This window comes from Sceloporus occidentalis, unplaced genomic scaffold (assembly GCF_023333645.1).
Source record: "Sceloporus occidentalis isolate IW3139 unplaced genomic scaffold, rSceOcc1.0.p SCAF_5, whole genome shotgun sequence".
Lineage (NCBI taxonomy): Eukaryota > Metazoa > Chordata > Lepidosauria > Squamata > Phrynosomatidae > Sceloporus > Sceloporus occidentalis.
This window is the reverse complement of record NW_028316985.1, coordinates 32,228,487-32,249,167: the sequence shown is the minus strand read 5'-3', so window position 1 is coordinate 32,249,167 and position 20,681 is coordinate 32,228,487. Positions and strand designations below refer to the sequence as shown.

General features: G+C 41.2%; 1 protein-coding gene across 3 annotated transcripts; it reads left to right on the top strand.

The window, feature by feature from the left end:
* The first annotated feature begins 828 nt into the window (after positions 1 to 828).
* On the top strand, positions 829 to 17,481 carry EIF3D (eukaryotic translation initiation factor 3 subunit D). 3 transcript variants are annotated; one of them, XM_089528099.1, is made up of 16 exons: positions 829 to 942; positions 4,589 to 4,727; positions 5,412 to 5,545; positions 6,861 to 6,906; positions 7,874 to 8,010; positions 8,657 to 8,742; positions 9,506 to 9,578; positions 9,740 to 9,852; positions 10,416 to 10,548; positions 11,944 to 12,091; positions 12,327 to 12,457; positions 12,892 to 12,977; positions 13,144 to 13,273; positions 13,727 to 13,869; positions 16,367 to 16,647; positions 17,325 to 17,481. In XM_089528099.1, exons 3-16 carry the CDS (start codon positions 5,423 to 5,425, stop codon positions 17,336 to 17,338), a joined length of 1,644 nt encoding a protein of 547 aa, XP_089384225.1. In that variant the 5' UTR covers positions 829 to 942; positions 4,589 to 4,727; positions 5,412 to 5,422; the 3' UTR covers positions 17,339 to 17,481. The 3 variants fall into 3 exon arrangements, with proteins under 3 accessions (XP_089384225.1, XP_089384226.1, XP_089384224.1); XM_089528100.1 differs by lacking the exon at positions 4,589 to 4,727 and having other exon boundaries at positions 5,415 to 5,545; XM_089528098.1 differs by lacking the exon at positions 4,589 to 4,727 and having other exon boundaries at positions 830 to 942.
* The last annotated feature ends 3,200 nt before the right edge of the window (positions 17,482 to 20,681 follow it).

The window sequence follows — 20,681 nt, the reverse complement described above, 5'->3', positions numbered from 1 at the left end:
TTTGCTCTCCACTTTTCAGAGCACTGCAAAATAATGAAAGCAAATGGTTTTGATTGAAGAAAAATTCTTCTAAGAAGAGGAATTGAGCAAGACTGTCATTTTTCACCACTGTTTTTTGGCTCCTTCTTCACAACATTTGGCAATTGCCTTTAAAGAAAAATAACAATCCTCCAAGACACACTGCAGAAATAATCCAGTCTGAGACCGCGTTAACTGCCCTGGCTCAGTGCTAAGGAATCCTGGGAATTGTAGTTTCTTGTGGCACCAGAGTTCTCTGAAATAGAGGCTGCATCCAGACTGGAGAAATAACCCAGTTTGGCACCGCTTTAACTCTTTGTCTGGCTCTTTGCTATGGAATTCTGGGAGTTGGAGTTTGTTGTGGGCCCAGAGCGGAGCAGAGCTATTTCTCCAGTGTGGACGCAGACATCGTATAGTATACTGATAATGTGGCAACATTCAGGAATGCCTGCCAGAATTAATGAGAGATTAAGGAGTATAGAGTAGGGGCAAGGTTGTGCATTATTTATTTATTCATTGAAACTGAGATTATATATATATATATATATATATGTATGTATGTATGTATGTTCTGGGAACTGTTGTGTTTGTGAGACATTGAGCCTTCTCTGTCAGAGCGCTGTGGTGCCATAATAAACTACACTTCCCAGGATTCCCTAGCACTGAGCCAGGGCAATGAAGGAGTCCTCAAAGTGGATTATTTCTACAGTGTGTGTGTTTTTGGGCCTGTACTAGGCTCAGCCTGGGTTTTTACGACAGTTTTTACGACAGTTCTGGCGCCGCGATAACATCACCATACCGGAAATAAGGGGAAGAGCCGCCAAGCGCCGTCCTCCTCGCTGCCGCCGCCGCCGCCGCCGCCTTTGATGGCCTGGAGTCCCTGGACTGAATCCATCGGCATCGGGGCCCTCTTGGGTCGCAGAGGTGAGGGAAGCGCCCAGGGGCCGAGAGGGGACCCTCCGGGGCCTGTTTCCCGGGTCATGGCGGGAGGGAGGGCGGGTCTGGATGGGGCGGAGGCCTCTTCCTTCAGGGTCCCTCCTTTGGGAAAGGACTCAGAGGCCTACGAATGGGGCCTGCTTTGTTGGCAGACTCCATTCCCCCTCTAGAGAGGGGAAACCCTTTGGGCAATGCACGCTCTCTCAGCCTCGGAGAGGATAGCAATGGGAAACCTCCCCTGAAGAAGCCATGACAGCTGAAACCCACTCCTGGGCAGGTCACGCTCTCTCAGCCTCAGGGAAGGCAGAGGCAAAGCCCCTCTAGACGAATCCTGCCAAGGAAACCCCATTGTAGATGAATCCCACTGGGGGACCCTGGGCAAGGCAGACTCCTCAGCCTCAGGGGAAGGCGAAGAAGGCAGAGGATAAGTCAAACCAGCTGGGGGACCCTTGGAAAGTTACACTCTCTCAGCCTCAGGGAGGATAGCAGAGGCAAACCTCTGAACAAGTCATGATAGGAGAAATTTACTGGGTGACCCTGAACAATTCTCACTCTCCAAGGATGGCAGCAAACCCTCCTCTGAACAAATCACGATAGGTGAAAGTCACTGGGTGATGCTCCCAGGTAAGTCATGCTCTCTGCCTCAGAGGAAGGCAGGCAAACCAGTGGACAAGGCATGACAGGTGATGCCTGCTGGGTGACCCTGGGCAAGTCACACTCTCTCAGCCTCAGAGAGGATAGGGATGGCAAACCCCCTTTGAACAAATCACGATAGGTGAAACCCACTGGGTGACCCTCCTAGGAAAATTACACTCTCTCAGTCTCAGAGAGGTTAGCAATAGCAAACCCCTCTGAACAAGGCATGACCCTGGGCAAGTCACACTCTCTCAGCCTCAGAGAGAACGGCAATGGCAAACCCCCTCTGAACAAATAATGATAGGTGAAACCCACTGAGTGATTCTGGGTAAATCACACTCTCAGACTCAAGAGAGGATAGCGATGGCAAGCCTCCTTAGAACAAATCACGATAGGTGAAAGTCACTGGGTGACGCCCAGGTAAGTCGCAAAGAGGCAGACACACCTCTGAACAAGGCATGATAGGTGATGCCCACTGGGTGACCCTAGGCAAGCCACACTCTCTCAGCCTCAGAGAGGATAGCAGTGGCAAATCTCTGGACAAGTCATGGCCCTGGGCAGGTCACACGCTCCCAGCCGCAGGGGAAGGTAGAGGCAAGCCCTCTCTGAACAAATCCTGCCAAGGGAACCCCATTATAGATCAAACCCACTACAGGACCCTGAGCAGGTCACAGACTCTCAGCCTCAGAGAGAATAGCAATGGCAAACCCCCTCTGAATAAATAATGATAGGTGAAACCCCATGATGGGTCGCCATAATTCAGAAACAACTTAAAGGCACCAGACAACAAAATGCCATTTACTCCGGATGGGTTTTTCCCTTCCTAAGATGGCTTCCAAGTGTGACTCCATGTTGTTCTGCCAATGGTCATTCAGCCTCTTTCACACACACTCCGGAAGGGGCTGAACACATCCTCACTAGTTTGTTTTGTAACTAGAAGTGAGAAGGAGAAAATCTTAATATCCGATCTTTTTAAAGGAAGCGTTTCCACAGACACTCTCTTGACCAGCAGGCTCCCACATTACTATTTATTTATATCCTGCCATTCTACTAATATAGGGACCCAAGGTGGCTAATAACATTAAAAACCATATGTAAAGAGATCTTGCAGCATTTTTGAGACTAACTGAAAGAGAGAACTTGGCAGCATGAGCTTTCTTTTTTCCTTCAGTTGGTCTCAAAGGTGCTACAAGATGATGATGATGATGATGATATTTATATCTTTTTCCCAAAACTGGGATTCAGGGCTGCTTATGATATTTTAAAAAAAAAAAGTACAGTTAAAAGCATACAGAAATGGTATGAAATAGAATTAAATTATTACAACATTAAAACAAATTACATGTTAAGAGAATAAAATGCAGTTGAAAAGATAATGTTCAAAACACTTTAAAACAGTACATCACCTCAGCCTGTTTTTTTAAAAGATCACGTTACGTACTGATCTTTAACATGGCTACATCTTAAAATTTAAAATGGTCCATGTTGACAGTACAAGGCATTAAAATGTAGATACAATGTTTAAAAAAACAATTAAACGGTTTTATATATTATGCAGGTGTTAGTGGTATGTGGGATATTCATTTCAACTCATTCAAAATGTGGTGCTGGAGAAGAGTGCTAACGATACCATGGACAGCCACGAAGACAAACAAATGGTTCCTTGAAGAGATCAAGCCTGAACAGTAGGAAGAGAGGAAGTCCACATACCAAATGGATACTCAGTTAAGGAGACCACCTTCCTTTGCCTGCAAGACCTGAGCAGATTGGTGGTTGAGGTCAAGGGGTCTTGGAGATGTCTCATTCACGGGGTCCCCATGAGATGAAGTTAGCTCAAAAGCAGTTTATCATAGAAGCAGAAGAAGAGGCTTTATGGTCTTCAAATATCAGACAACCTTGGCAATAAGTCTACACAACCTGTGTGTTGTGTACCTTAAAGTCCTTTCTGATTTAAGGTGACCCTAAGGTCTTCTTGGCAAGATTTGTTCAGAGGGGGTTTGTCATTGCCATCCTCTGAGGCTGAGAGAGTGTGACTTTGTTTATATCCAGTTCCCTGCCACCAGTGGCAATGGGGCAGTGATCAGAGTAATTTTGTCACTCTGGGGGTTTACATGGCTGAACTGGGATTCAAAGCCTGGCCTCCCAGTGTCCTAGTCCAACACTCAAGCCACTATGCCAGTTTACTACCCTGAAAAACCTTACTTTCCATTCCTCTTGTCTCAGCCCCCTTGCTGCCCTGGGAATAATTCCATGCATTTGCTTATTTGTTCCCTGCCACCAGTGGCAGTGGGGCAGTGATTAAAGTTATTTTCTACCCAGGACTATAATTGACATCTCAAACAAGGAGGTTTGGAGGAGGCTCATTGTTATAGGGAGGTTGGTTGTTATAGGCTGCAAAAAATACATGTCCTCAAAGAGTGCTGACTGCGGAACTCAGTGCAGCTGTACAGCCTCAAGGCAAATGCTTATTAGTAAATGACTAAGCTTATTTTTTTCAAAAATAATTTCATCTCATTTTACATTATCAGTTCTTGTGTAAATAGAGAAACAACTGCTCACTGACCGTATCCCACAAAAGAGCCCTGTGTCTGTGCCTTCAGGTCGCCTGTCCTCTTAAGGCAACCCCATGACTTTCATAGGGTTTTCTTAGGCAAAGAATTCTCAAAGCTAGTTTAGTCAGTTCTTTCCTCTGAAATGTAGCTTGCAGCACGTGGTATTCTTTCGTTTTCCTTTTTTTTAATTAATTTTTATTTTTAATTAATTTTTATTGCACGTGGTTTTCTTTGGTGGTCTCTCATCCAAGCACTAACCAAAGCTGACCCTGCTTGGCTTCCAAGGTCAGATGGGACCTGGTTTCTTTAGGCTACTTGAATGAAATTGCAGAAATGAAGAGAGTTCCATCATGTATGATACTGTATTTGTTATTTACCTTCCATGTCTTTATGCTTTCTGCTGTAAATCCCTCCTTTCTCGTTTTCTTGGTTTCATATGTTTGCAGAGTACATATACTATAAATATTTACCTATAACCAGTAAGCAGTACTGGGAGACACCTACGACTCATAACGGTCAGGCTCAGATTGGTGGCAGGAAGTGCTGTGGGAATGTAATTTTTTCCCTACATATATTCATTGAAAGGTAATTTGGCCACTAAATCATACTGTTACACTGTTTCAAGATTTTTTTTCCAGAGCCATGAATGATGGAAATGTCTTCTAATATTGAATCAAACTAGAACTGGCATATTCTTTATCTCCCTTAGAGAAGGTATGCAAAGTGTAGGGAAATAGTAAGAGTGATCCATTCCTGGTTTTTCATTACCAGTGTATGTTGCTCAGTCATTCAAGTATATGAAAATAAAAACTTAAGACTTGACCATTTACAAAGTAACTATTTCTCTTTATAGATTTCTGTGGGGTTTTCACATTAGTCCTCCTTTGCATATCCTCCCACCCTGAGGCCTGCCATTAGCAACAAAACAATATATATGCAAATCACGCCTCCTTTCCCAGGGTGACACTGTGTGTGTGTGTACACACACATACATACACATACATACCCAACTCCTTTCCAGGCAAGCATTCTCTGAAGATGCCAGCCACAGATGTTGGTGAAACATCAGGAAGAAACTCTTCTAGAACATGGCCACATAGCCCAAAAACCCCACAAAAATCTATGGATGCCGGCCATGAAAGCCTTCGACTCCATATTTCTCTTTAGGTTGCTCCATTTGAAAACAAGTATTAGCTGATCTTACTATTTCAATATGCATTTTGCTTTTTAATGATGAGATTCTCATATTATCTCTCCTTTTTTCACTAGAAGTATAGAAGATGGCAAAGTTCATGATACCTGTGATCCAGGACAATCCGTCAGGATGGGGTCCATGTGCTGTGCCCGAACAATTCAAAGATATGCCTTATCAGCCCTTTAGCAAAGGAGATCGTCTGGGAAAGGTACTTCTGCATGTAGCCTTTTACAGAAGTTCTTATGATACCTTAATGCCTTTCCATTTGATGACCTGTTTCTGACCTACTTCAGCAGTTCATGCTCCAGTTCCTAGAACAGTCTTCCTGGGGCAAAAACTGAGTGATATTCATCCAAGCTAATAAGTAATAGCATTTGGGGGAATATACTGGGGGAGATGAAATGATACATTTAATTAGTTTCTGCTGATAACAGGCTCTGCAGAAATTGCATCAGAGATTAACAACTCATATCAGCTTTGATTGTAGCAGTGGCTAGAATGTTGCATGTCCTAATTAAACAAGCAGTTGGAATCTGGGTCTTGCTGTAAGCTCACTTGTTTAACAACATAGGATGATGTTTTCAACATACATTATAGAGAAGGTCCTGAGGAACACATTGGCTAATACTGGCTCAATACACTTAAAGATTCCTACCTCTTTAGGACATCATGTTAGTGTCATGGTTGAAAGGAAAGTTCCTTCTACTTGGGAAGGGATACCTGAAAATAGAATACTCTCCTCAAGTTTTCCTCCTTTCATTTGTTACTGTATATGTTGCTATATATGAGGTTTCTGCCCTTTCCTGAGATCTCAACCCTCCCAGAGCTGTTTAATACAGGACACAATTCCTGCAGTGTGTTCAATAAATAATACTACAGCATGTTACGTCTGTATGAGCCTAAATACCTTGAAGACATCTTAGAAGCTAAGCAGGGCCGGTCCTGATTAGTATTTTGAAAGGGGCCTGCCAAAGAATACCAGGTGCAGTTTGCTATATTTCAGAGAAAGGCAATGGCAAACTACCTCTTAAGTATTACTTGCCTTAAAAAAACATGATGAAATTCATGGAATCGCCATAATTCAAAAGTGCCATACACTAGGTATCTTAAGCTGTTTTGTCCTAGCCAGGATAATGTACACATTGGTCCTCACTGTCCCAATAGAAAGAGTTTGATTTTGACTGAGAGAGCTCTCAGAAACTCAGGCAATGTAGAAAATCTGCTGGAAGTCTTCATAATGTGTTTGCCATATTTGTTGTTGTATTCCTTGAAGTCATTTCCAACTTATGGTGACCCTGCCGTGGTTTTTTCTTGGTAAGATTTGTTCAGAGGAGGTTTGCCTCCTCTTAGGCTGAGAGCATGTGACTTGCCCAAGGTCACCCACTGGGTTTCCTTGGCTGAGCAGGGAATCAAACCCTGATCTCCAGAGCCATAGTTCAACTTTCAAATCAGTGTGCTGTACTGGCTCTCGTTTGGCATATACATTAGTTTAATCTAATTTTTTAATTTATTTTTTGGACTAGGTTGCTGACTGGACAGGAGCTACCTATCAGGATAAGCGATACACGAGTAAGTACAAAATTATAGTTGTTTTAGACTTTACATGGCTTTGGGCTGCTTACTGTTTTTTGATAATCACTGTAAAATGGAATTTACTGTCCTTCTGAGATATCTAGGAGAAAGGTATTATAGGCGGGGTACAGACCACCAGAAAGAGGTGCCAGGGAGGCGCCTCTCTTTGCTGCGCAGGAGCGCCACAGCATACAAATTGCGCAGCGCTGCTCCGCAGCAGAAAAGGAGCTCCAAAAAGTGGCTCCTTTTTGTGGCACCACAAAGCACCAGATATGGCACGGTTAAGTTGCAGCTGCACAGCGCTGTTTGGAGGCAGCACAGCTGCGACGTCATCGTTACGCGTGTCGTCTGTATGGCGCTGCGTAACAGCGGTGCATGCACAACGTGCTAGGGTTGCAAGGTGTGTGCATGCGCCGCCCCAAGGCAACCCTAGCACGTCGTGGACACACCACAAAGGGCCCATCTGTACAGGGCCATAGTTCCTGTTGCTCCTTCGTTATAGGATAAAATGGCATTAACTATATGCTTTTCCACAATTCTCCCTTTTTCTTGGAATACACAAACATTCATACCTGATCTCCCCAGGAATGTTTATGCTGCCTTGACTCAAATAGTAATATTGGAACTTGGCTGTGCAAACACTGGTGTACTAGTACCATAATTCAGGGCCTTATCACAGTACACTGTTACGGCGCTATTTTCCACTTGCTGCCATAGAAACATCCTATGGAATCTTGGTATTTGCAGCACTGACAGAGAATGTTGTTAAAATGGAAGATAGCACTATAACAGTGTAGTGTGATAAGGACATCAGATAAGGAGGAAGCCATGGCACATCCTATCTGTCTGCTGATTCACAGCAGAAGTTAAACTTAACTGCTCCCACAATTAAGTATAGCAGAACCATTCCAGTTTTAAAACTTATCGGAAATACCAGCATTAACACTGAAAATTATGTTTTCAGATAAATATTCATCCCAGTTTGGTGGTGGAAGCCAATATGCCTATTTCCATGAAGAAGATGAGGCCAGTTTCCAATTGGTGGATACAGCACGGACACAAAAGACTGCATACCAGAGGAATCGCATGAGGTTTGCACAGGTACAATATGTTGTTGTTCAACCTAGGTATAAGTCTAATAGCTAGTGGTCTGTCTGTCTCTAAATACACATTTGAAAATACATTAAGGGTTGGTTTTACTGGGATTTATGAAAAAAGGATTTCTTCTTCTCTGTAACTGAGAATTATCATTTCAGACAAGCCATTGTGGGATCAGTGCTTCATCTGGCGTCGTAATAAAAATTAGTGTATAGCTACTGAATGGTGGGGTTTTTTCCAAATTTTGGATTTTGTTTTATGAATTGCCAGTATATTATGCCTGCTAATAATTATTAGAGATGCCATAACCAACTACAAAGTGTTCATCTTTGTTACATGGGCTTTCAGACTGACTCCAACTTAAAGTGATGCTATTATATGTTTTTCTAAACAAATTTTATTTGGAGGAAGCTAGCCATTGCTGAATGTCATCCGTTGGACTCCCATGGCTGAGCAGGGATTCAGATCCTGATCTCTTCACATTCCAATCCAAAGCTCAAAATTACTACACTACCTTGGCTCTCTTTGCAAATAATATTAGACAAAAATCCCTTGTAGGGTTGCTTGTCAGACCCCATGTGTCCCATGTTATTATTCCTCAGTGTGTCATGCTGTTTTAGTTACATTAGTGTCTTTTTTCCCCCCTCAGAGGAATCTTCGAAGAGACAAAGACCGCCGGAATATACTTCAGTTCAACCTGCAGACACTGCCTAAAAGTGCCAAGCAAAAGGAGAGGTGAGTTTGCTGTGTCTTGTCAGAGAACATACAGTTTGAGTACTGTCCTGGCAGTTAAACATGTAGTTTAATGGAGTCCAGACAGATCATTTCTGCAGTGCAGATGCATCCTAAATTAGCCTGCCTGAGTTTTAATACCTTGGGGGAGGGCCTTCTTGGTCCCATCATCTTCACAGGTACATTTGGTGAGGACACAGGTTAGAGCCTTCTCAGTGGCTTTTCCCAGGCTGTAGGACTCTCTTAGGAGACTAACCTGGCCTCCTCCCAGCTCTCCTTTCACCAGCAAGTACAGACTTCTTTATTTGAAGAAGTATTTGGTAATTAAGCAACTGTGCAGGAGGGTCTTTTTAATACAAGCAGTGTGCTGTGTGTTTGTTTCTTGTCTTGGTTTTAAATGTTTTTATATTGTTTTAAAGTATTAATGCATAATACAGAAAAGCAAAATATTAGGAAATTCTCTGTTAGGAAATATTCTGAATTGATGTGGGTGCTAAATGAATTAAGATCTGGCTCCAAAAATTTTCTGTTTTCCATTAAATAGAGTTCTTCTCACAGAAACTATAATGTAGATTTTAAATAACTGTGTGAAAGTTATCTGTTGAGTGAATTTACATTTTGTTTTGAGCAACTTTGGAATCCAGAAGATCAGGAAATGTCATTAATAGTTAAAGCTTAGATTCTGATTTATCTTCTGTGGATGAAAAACTTTGGATCAGTCAACCTCTTTTCTTCATGGGATTTGTTTGTATTTCAATCATTACAGAGATAGGCTACGTTTACAAAAGAAGTTTCAGAAGCAATTTGGAGTGAGACAGAAATGGGACCAAAAATCTCAGGTAATGTAAATTGTTTTCTACTCACATAGTTCTTCTCTTTTGCTGTTATCATTAGGCCTTACTTGTTCTGCTTTCAACTGTTGGTACTCCTGTATAAAACACTGATGTGCTGTCTCTTCTCTTTTTTCCATCTACCTGTATTTCCTCTGTGTAATTAACAGAAGCCTCGTGACTCCTCTGTGGAAGTTCGCAGTGACTGGGAAGTGAAGGAGGAGATGGATTTCCCTAGACTAATGAAGATGAGATACTTGGAAGTCTCAGATCCTCAAGACATGTAAGCCTTGGAAACAGGAAAAGACTTGAGGTCCAATACATGTGACCTCTGTCTTTTCCTATTTGTTCCATAGCCCTTTACTAATGTCCCAGATCCTGGCAAGCTCATATACACTTGTGTCTGGGCAGCCCTGGCCAAAATCAACAATAATCTCTTGTTATTAGGCAGTGTAACTTTGGCATATGTTCTGAGCCCAGATACATTGATATATAGAGGCCTAAATCCATTTTCTAATCCCAATTATAATAGAACAAATGAATCAGTGAGATTTGCGTATGTGTTGATTTGCCATCTGGCAGTTGATTTAGTGTGCTTATTTTAGTTTAAATTGATTTAAAACTGAAATTATTTTGGGTAGTGAGTAGGCAGGCAATAACTTTGTGCATGAAACAAAGACTATGTACACTGAACCATCAGAAAACAAAAGTGTCACTATCTCAGCCACCCATGAAAAAAGTTTTGGATTTTGGAGTATTTCGGATTTTGGAATTCTGGATAAGGGAAGCTGAACTTGTACTTCCTAGACAGAATGTGTTCATGATCATCCCTTTTTGTACCTGCAGAGAGTGCTGTGGTGGCCTAGAATACTATGACAAAGCTTTTGACCGTATCACCACAAGAAATGAAAAGTCTCTGCGTAGCATCAAACGTATCTTCCATACAGTAACTACCACTGATGATCCAGTCATCCGCAAGGTATTGTATCTTCTTCTGTATTTACCACTACAAACTGCTTGATGTTTTCATTTAAAAAGGAGTAATAAGTGTGTTGTACACCAGAGAGCAAGAATATTTTATCTATAACGAGTTGTCATAGAAAAAAAATGTCACTTGATAAGCCTGAAATTAGGAATTTCAGCAAATATAGTATATTCAACCAGGAAATAACATGTGACTTGTTGACTCTGAGGTAGTAAGGGTGATATTTTTGGCTTGGATCCACACTGGAATTCCCTCCACTAGAGGTTCGCTAAAGTTTTCATAAAAGCCCCTTGCAAAATTATGGTAGAGCATTCAGATTTAAGCTAGTTCTTAGTGGGGATTTTCTTGTTTACTGAATTGGGGGATGGCTTGTGTGTTTTACAATAAGTGTTGTATAATTTCTCATGAGTCTTGGAGATACAGTGGGATAAAACCAAAGCTAAATTAGGCAGGTAGCAGCTCATGTATTCTGAAGGTGCATCTACACTGTCAAAATAATGTAATTTGACACCACTTTAACTGCAGTAGCTCCATTCTACAGAATCCTAGGACTTGTAGTTTTGTGAGGCGCCAGCACTCTCTGGCAGAGAATACTGAAGAAGACCTTATAAAACTACAAATTGAGGATTCCATAGGCTAGAGCCTGTTTCTGTATTTTACACTGCTGATACACACTGAGTATTCTTTCTTCACTTACAACCAAAGTTTTTAAGGAGACTTTTGAAAGGAATGACATTTGGAATTACAGTAGAATTTAAGCTCTTGGTGCCAGTCTAGTCTTTGCTTGTGTTAGAGAAAATTATTTGCATTCAGATAGACTCCTCTGTCTTCCTTCCCTTGGATTTTAATTGCTGGCTAATGGTGTACATCAGGGGTAGGCAACCTGCAGCCCACGGGCTGGATGCGGGCCAGCAAGGCCTTGGGACCGGCCCCAGCCCGGTCCTGCCGCCGATTGCCGCCGGGGCCTTTGGGGGGCAATTGTCTATAGAAGCCTCAGAAACATGCATTTATACTAACATTTTTTTTTTAAATCAGCAAATTTTTTCGCGTGTCCTCCATTTTTTTTTTAAAAAGTGTCTTCCATTTGAAAATTTTGTCCTGCATTTGTCCTGGTTTATTTATATATTTAATTTTTTAAAAAATTATTTAATTATTTATTTTTTGGCTTCGGCCCCCCGGTTGTCTAAGGGACAGCAACCCGGCCCCCGGGTCAAAAAGGTTGCCTACCCCTGGTGTACATGGACCATTAATCTGTGAAAGTTAAGTTTTGGTATTGTTCCAGCATGACCTGCCAGTTACCAGTATCTACAAATATAAATTTGATTATACTTTCTTGGTTTGTTTGGGTAACAGTTCTTCCTCTCATCTTTGTCATTTCTCTCTCCATAGCTGGCCAAGACTCAAGGAAATGTATTTGCTACAGATGCTATCCTAGCTACCCTTATGGCTTGCACTCGTTCTGTGTATTCCTGGGATATCATTGTGCAAAGAGTTGGATCCAAGCTGTTCTTTGACAAAAGGGACAATTCAGACTTTGGTTAGTCTATTGTTATATTCATTAAAGAAGAGCAGAAAGGCAAGCAATGCGTGGAATTTTTCTGTTAATTATTCCTGCCTATACAAAGGAAAATCTACTCTTACAGCAAACTGTACTTGGGGCATTAATATTGTTTCTGTGTTTGAGACAAATTATGTTATTACTGATCATTTTCTGTATCATACAAGAACAGTATGGAAGTATCTGATCACCATTTGTGTTTGATTGTCCTTAGATCTCCTGACAGTGAGTGAGACTGCTAATGAACCACCTCAGGATGAGGGCAACTCCTTCAATTCACCTCGCAATCTTGCAATGGAAGCTACCTACATCAACCACAATTTCTCCCAGCAGTGCTTGAGAATGGTAAGGATGAAAGATCCAGTTGACTTGGTAGTATAGAGAATTTTGAGGAATAAATTTAACTGTAGTTATTTAGAATTTGCTGCTGGCAAGGGACTGGTCAAGCTCAGTAAATGAGGACTATCCATTCCAAGAGATCTTTCTGCTTTTATAGAGCCCCCAGATTTCCTCAGAGGGCATAGTATACATGTGGTAGTTCCAGTGGAAAATAATCTTGAATCATTAATGGTGGACACAATTTGTTGCTACTCAGCCTGACACCTTGGAGAACTATTGTAAAGGTTGGTGGGAAAGGATTTGGTTCAGAGAGAGCAGCTGGATCTTTTCATTCCAAAGCTGAGCACTTCCCTCAGGTTTGTTCTCTATGAAGCATTCATTACTGCCTTGACTGCAATACCTCATACCATTGGTAAAGTTTTGCATGCACTCTTTTGCAGGGGAAAGAAAAATACACATTTCCCAATCCAAATCCATTTGTAGAAGATGATATGGACAAGAATGAAGTGGCTTCTGTTGCCTATCGGTATGTTGTTGTTTTTAACATATGACCAGATTTTGGCCGGGGAGGGGGCTGTGTCATGGTGTGACTTGCTAAAGCTTTCACGAAAATTCATTGTCATCAGTTGGAGTGTAATGCAGTAGTATGACGCAAGCATATAGTAATGCTGTGGTTCTTTTCTTGGTTGTAGGTACCGAAGGTGGAAGCTGGGAGATGATATTGACCTCATAGTACGTTGTGAACATGATGGAGTGATGACTGGAGCTAATGGAGAAGTGTCATTCATCAACATTAAAACTCTGAATGAATGGGATTCAAGGGTAAGGAGGATCAGATAATAAAAGTGTACATTTTTGTACTTTTTTTGGATGATCTAGTAGATAAAGCACATAACTTGTTCATATACATTTTATGTCCCTGACTCAATCAGAAAAGCATGATGCAGCATTTTCTGGATTCACATTATTTGTTCTGGGCAGAATTGATTGCTCGTGAACTTCTTTTCCCCAGTCTCATTCAATACAAGGGAGTCAGCTGAAATGTTAACTTCTCTTTTCCTTGTTAGCAATCAAAGAAAATTTCTAGATCCTCACTAAATGAACTCCTGTCATATTATTTATGATCCTGGCTTCCTTTTATTTCAAGGATTACAAGCCACTTTGAAATAAATACAGCTGCATTTCATTTTCAGCTTTATATACACATATTAATTTGGCACAGTATGGCACAACTAGTATGATATAAAGTTTTAATTGATATGCCTCCTTTTCCAGCATTGTAATGGTGTAGACTGGCGTCAGAAACTAGATTCTCAGAGAGGAGCTGTGATTGCCACTGAACTGAAAAACAACAGCTACAAACTTGCCCGTTGGACATGTTGTGCATTGTTGGCTGGGTCAGAATATCTTAAACTAGGGTAAGACCAAGTGGACTTTCAGATACAGAGGGATGTGGGATTTGTTTGTTTCTTGGGTTTTTGATTTGTTTTGGGGGGGGGGGGGGGGAGTGTCAGATTTTTATGGTAGTTCTCAAATTGTAGCAAAACATTCAAAACATTTTGCCAAGGTAATGGCTAAATTCTAAAATCTGGCTTTATTAATTGATGAGAGACTACATATAAACAGACCTTGAGGGGAAAAATGCATTATGGCATGCTTGACATGCCTTAATAATGCAGGCCTTGTTTCTTTAATGTTTTCTTCATAATGCCATGAAATTACTACTTCTTTGAAACAAAGAGCACTTCCGTGGTTGTTGATCATGCAGTTCATCAATTTAATTGCCCTTTTGTTTTAACTTATTATTATTACAATAATACTGAGCCGATGTGGTTGTAGTATGAATGTTGGGACTGTAACTCTGGAGAACAAGGCTCCAAATCCTGATTGGCCATGAAAACCCACTGGATGACCTTGGGCGAGTTACACTCTCAGTCTTGGAGGGAAGTCAAGGTAAACCTCTGAACAAATCTTCCCAAGAAAACTTGATGATAGAGTCACTTTAGGGTCACCAAAACCTAGAAACAAGGCAAACAACAAATTACTGTAACTTATATAAAGAACTTCTCGGAATTTATTTGGATCCTCTTATTACCCAGTAAAATAATTGAAGTTATCACTCAGAACTAGGACCTTGAAACTTTCCCTCAAGCAATGGATTGCTGATCTGATAGCTTTAACATACAAACACAGGCTGTACAATAGAAATCAAAATCAAAACCAGTCCTGGATCACCTTAGATCAGTGGTTCCCAACCTTCCTAATGCCGCGACCCTTTAATACAGTTCCTCATGTTGTGGTGACCCAAACCCATGAATTTATTTTCATTGCTACTTCATAACTGTAATTAAATGGGTGTTTTCCAATGGTCTTAGGCGACCTCCATGAAAGGGTCATTCGACCCCCAAAGCGGTCCCGACCCACAGGTTGGGAACCACTGCCTTAGATGATGACAAGTTGCTTGCCTTAGAAGGTGCGGACCTTGAAAAGGGATGGCACTTATATGTATGTTATGAAGAGGAGGCTAATCTGACTGATTTCAGTAAACACGTGATTAGGAAACCCTTACTAAAAATATGGCACAAATACAAGAGTTCATTCTATTTGAAAATTCCAAGCTGGGCCTCCCCTCGAGAGGCTTTTTATAAATCCCAAGGGAAAAAAGGACAGTGGCTTACGTACAAAAACTTGCTGTTTAAAACGAAAGGAAGATTTGAATTCAAACTTTTAGATACTCTTAAAGATGAAGAACTTGAAATACCTTGGTTAATGTTTCTTCAATTAAAAAAGAGATTCAAAAGAGATAGCTGACAAATGGGGTTTGATTTTGAATCAAGGGACATTGAAAAAATTCTGTTTTCAGATGTAAAACACGCGGTTTATAAGATCCTGTTAAACATTGAGTTAAATGAAGAAACTGTAAAAAAAACTGTATGATAAGGTGGATGAGAGACATTGGGGAACAAATACCCCTGAACACCTGGGAGAAAGCATGGGGGAAAACTCAGAAGTTTACCAAAAGCGCCCACTTGATAGAAAACTTTTATAAACTATTTTACAGGTGGCACTTGACACCAGCTAAACTGTCGAAGATGAAGAACAGTAATAAGCCTAATAACTGTTGGAGATGTGGGGAAGAAAATGCTAATTATTTCCATATGTGGTGGTTATGTAGGGAAATAAAGGAGTTCTGGGAAGCATTACACACTAAAATGCAGAATACACTGCAAATAAAATTTAAGATCAGCCCTAAATTGTTCTTACTGAACATTACAGATGATCTGGAAGGTAAATTAAATCAAGATCAAATTGGCACTTTGCTTTACATGGTCGCTGCTGCTCGCTTAATTATTGCAAGATATTGGAAAGGTGGGAATACCCATATGCTGGAGGATTGGTCTCTAAAACTACATGATCTGATGAAAATGGATAAACTGACAATGCTGATTAATGGGAAATCAGAGCAACACTCAAAAGAAATGGGGGAAAGTTAAGGAAATGTGGATTTACTGATAAGAGGTATATCAGAGGAATATATTGGTATAATTTGTAACAAGGAATAGCAGACTATTTATTGTGCTGTTGGTTGGCGTTGTTGAGTACACCAGCATATATTCTATGTTTATGTGATTAATGATTAAGGAAAGATGCTGGTGGCCCGACTGTCTGTTTGTTTGTTTGTTTTCCAGCTTTTCTTTATTTGTTGTCCTTTTTACGCTGATGTATCAATATGTTACAGAGGGATCTGCAGGACTAATTTGGGAAAAAATGGAATTTGTATATGGTTAAGCGATATAAATAAATAAAGAAATGTAAAAAAAAAATCAAAACCAGTCCTATAAAACAGGAGATATATTCAGTTAACACATAGGTGGTGGTGGGCATTTCCTGACTTTTGTTTCTTTCTCTTGCCAGGTATGTATCTCGGTATCATGTGAAAGACTCTGCAAGGCATGTGATCCTGGGCACACAGCAGTTCAAACCTAATGAATTTGCCAGCCAAATTAATTTAAGCATGGAGAATGCCTGGGGCATCCTGCGCTGTGTCATTGACATATGCATGAAATTAGATGAGGGCAAATACCTCATTTTGAAAGACCCCAATAAGCAGGTCATTCGTGTCTACAGCCTGCCAGATGGCACCTTCAGCTCTGACGAAGAAGATGATGATGAAGAGGAGGAGGAAGAGGAAGAAGGTAATGTTCTTAACTCTACAACTCTGCTCCATCAGGACAGTGTACTAATACAGTTTAAAATAGAAGTTAGGTTAACCCTAGGTATTTTAAATGATAGCATTCATAATACCTCCTCACTGGCCATGCTGACTAAGCTTATCAAATTTAGACCCCAAAACATCTGGAGGTCACCAGGTTGCCTGCCTCTAGAAGTATCAAGACCCAAAAACATAAAAGGTGGTTAAGGTGTTGCTTAAGATGCTGTACTACTTGTGCAATGATACATACAAATGACAGTGTAGAGCTAGACAGAACCTCAGCATAGTATCTAGTTAATATATGTCAGTGCTGAAAATACTGTATAGAAAAGGATAATACTACCTTGTGGTTTTGTTCCGTTTTCTTGTGGTCTGTTTGACAGTTATTGTTCCTGAAGATGTACATACACCTAGCTATAGATTAGAAGTTTTTTAAAGGTTTTTCTCACAAACATTGTTTAGATATTAAAACCTATATTGTAGAAGCTAAAACTTAAATTTGCACGTCTGGCTGCAGTTTGTTAAAACGGGCTTTCTATTACGATCTGTACATGCACCAGGATTCGGTGTTGTGTGATAGTGAACATTATGACCATGTTCTTGGTAGTAGCCTCACTTGGGATAGTATAATGCTGAATTCAGTTTATCTTTGTGTTGCAGAGGAAGAGAGCTAAACGTTCCAGCCAGAAAGCAGCAGTGACACCAGCCTTGAAGGACATATTCAACTTTTGTATTGTTCTTAGATGGATCAAAGCTGAACCTGCACTTCATTCACATCAGCCCCAAGGAAAATTGAATAAATAAAAGTTTAAGCAGGTTTTTTCCCTTTTATTCAATTACTAAATATTTGTAGTGACAGGTCTAGTGGTGGACAACATATAACAAGTTGCCATAGAAAAAGATCTAATGATTATTTGATCAACCCTCTCCATTTTAGGCCTGAGGTGCAGCAGAATAATCTGATAACAGCTTTGCAAACACTGAACAACTTGTGTGTAAAGTGGAAAACAACCTGGTTAAATACTTCTTGTGGGGAAAAAGAGTATAGAAAGCCAGGTTGCAAAGGAAGCTAGACTAGAATCATTTTCTGGACTGAGGTCTTTCTCTGCCTGCCTCCCTTCCTTCCTGGGGCAACAGTACTGACCAGTAATCTCTGATAGTACAGTCTAAGAAAAGTTGTCCTACAAGATTCTGTCACAAGTGTCTATTGGTTCTTAATACACGGGTGATCACAACAATTGTTTATTGGCTAGTTTCTGCTCTGCCTAACTTGTCCAGTTGGGATGTTTCAAAGTACAGTGCGTCCTCTGTTCCGGATCCCGCCACGTAAGGCGAATTCCGCCTATGCTCGAGCCCCATTGTTTCCAATGGGGCTTGGGCGCAGCGGGGCACAATGGGCGCACGCACCCATTCAATTGAATGGGACGCGCCGCCCCTTCCGCCCTGTGCGCACCCTGCGGCTTGAGCACGTATACTCAAGCCGTGTATGGCGCGCCCGCGTATGGCACGGGCGCGCTTTATCTTTTTAAATATTCAGATATTAAGGAGAGCTGGGGATGTACAAGGTGCTTGAAAATTATCTTTACAATTTTAATTCTGTATAGAATGGAAATTGTTAAGATAATTTTTGGACATACTATATGCAAGTGCTGTAGGAGGTTTGATGCAGGTTTATATACTGTGTGATCTGGAATAATGCAGTGGAAAATATTCCTAGAAAACCAGCTGCTCTGCAACCTTGTGAATAATGGGCTATCCATTAAAAAGATAAAAAAAAACATTCAAGCTAATGTCATTTGCTTGCAATACTAGTGGCTACTACCTGTCTTATCCACATGCAGAAGTATTTCAGTTTTAAAAAAAACCTAGTCTTTCCCCATTATAAGAGAAAATTAAAACCCAGCTTATGTATTCAGTTGATCTCATTTGTAACTTGTCCAGTTCCACAGCCAAAAGCATACCTTGGACTGAAGCCACACACAGGAACCAACTCTCTGTCAATTAAATGAATATCTGTGCTGCAGTGCCAGAGGGTTATTTCTTGAGCCTCTGTGCGATGCTCATTAATAGCCTTGGCAAACGGAGCTGGTGAGGTGAGGGTACTGCAGGGTTTTCTCTAATCATATTCCAACAACTCCCATGTGGTTTTGCCTCCGTGCGGCTGCTGCAGCAAGGAGAATGTGTAAAAGACGAGTTCCATAAAAAGAACAGGGTGTTCTTTCATTATGAAGAGGTTAGCTATCTCCTGCAGCAGATCTAGTTCTTTATTGTCTTAGATCCTTAAAGTGATTCACAAAATAAGCCATTTCACCTGCCACTAAAGTTACAGCTCTGCTGCACCACTGCATTTTAGCAATGCTTAGCAGCCAGGCAATGCATTGCTGATTGGTGTTAAACTTCCTTATTGCTTTAAGCAAAGCTCGTTTTAATCATCTGTTAGCATATTATAAATTGGGGTGGACAATTATTCCCCACCACAACTGACCTGGGAGAGCTGCACATCTCCCTCACCCCCAGATAAAGTTGCAGGAAGAAATGGGGCTATCTAGGGGCTATCGCTCCATGTTTTGGATGTTTTCAAGGAGCTGTTGCATCTCTTTGAACACAAGAAGAAAATGGGGGAAGGAAATCTAGCAGAAAGTGTGATATATTTTAGCATATACTTTCGTGTACTCCAGCCCATTTGTATCTGAAGAAATGAGTTGGAGTACACAAAAAGTTACACTGAAATACAGTGTTAAGTGTGCTCCTAGATCCCCCCACCTTCTTATCCCTGGTTTGGAGAAATTTTGAAGTTAATTTTAATTTTGGAGTAACATTTGCCTTACACCCAGGAGAAACCTTTTTGACCAGTAAGTGACCAGAGTTCACTTCTAGCTTAGGAAAAAGCATCTCCCTCCCTGCCAGTGTGGCATAGGGGTGCTGGACTACGACTGGAGACCAGGATTTGAATCCCTGCTGAGCCATGAAAACTCTTGCTTGGGCAAGTCACATTCCCTCAGCCTCAAAGGATGGCAATGACAAGCCCCCTCTGAAGAAGTTCATTAAGAAAAGCTCATAATAGGGGCACCTGAAGGCACACAATAGCCTTAAACAGATTTGGGGGGAGGACAGCAACAAAATGTGAAATTACTTCCATGGTCTCTAGAGGGTTTTTCAAGCATAGTTTTTTGTGGGTTTTTGGGGCTATGTGGCCATGTTCTAGAAGAATTTCTTCCTGATGGTTCACCAGCATTTGTGGCTGGCATCTTCAGAGAATTGTTTTTCCAACAGTTTAAAAAATATGGGCCACACTTTTTCTGCCTCATTGTAGTGCTTGCTTCAGAGAAAACCTCATCCGTGGGCTGCCAAAATGAGTGTGTTTAACTGCACTGCTTTTGAGAATGAATACATCCTGCAAGCAACTGAGCAGTTCTGGAACTCATGTCATCATTCTTACATTATTTGTTCTACTCAGAGTGGTTATTGGCCTATATTCAGTTTGCACTAGATTTGCCCACTAAATAGTTAATCCTACTACAGGGGTGGGCCAGAGGAAAAGCCTAGTCTTCTACTAGTTTTCTGGATCATAGAGTCATATAGTTGGAGGAGAGCACAAGGCCCATACAGTCCAACCCCATTCTGCCATGCAGGAACTCACACTCAAAGCACCTCTGACAGATGGCCAGCCAGCCTTTGTTTAAAAACCTCCAAAGAAGGAGACTTCACCACTCTCTGGGGGAATATGCTCCAGTGTCAAAAAGCTCTTGCAGTCAGGAAGTTCTTCCTAGTGTTGAGCTGGAATCTCTGTTCCTGTACAGTCGGCCCTCCTTATCCACACACTCTTTATCCATGCATTCAAGCATCCATAGCTTTAATTGCCTCCTATGGGATCCTGGTATTTGTAGCATTTAGATTTCTTGGCCAGAGAGCTCCTCACTAAACTACAAACCCCGTATTCCACAAGAGTGAGGGAAAGGTAGGCAGATGTACAAACATATGTATACATATAAGGAGGGATGTTGGGGGTGGACTATA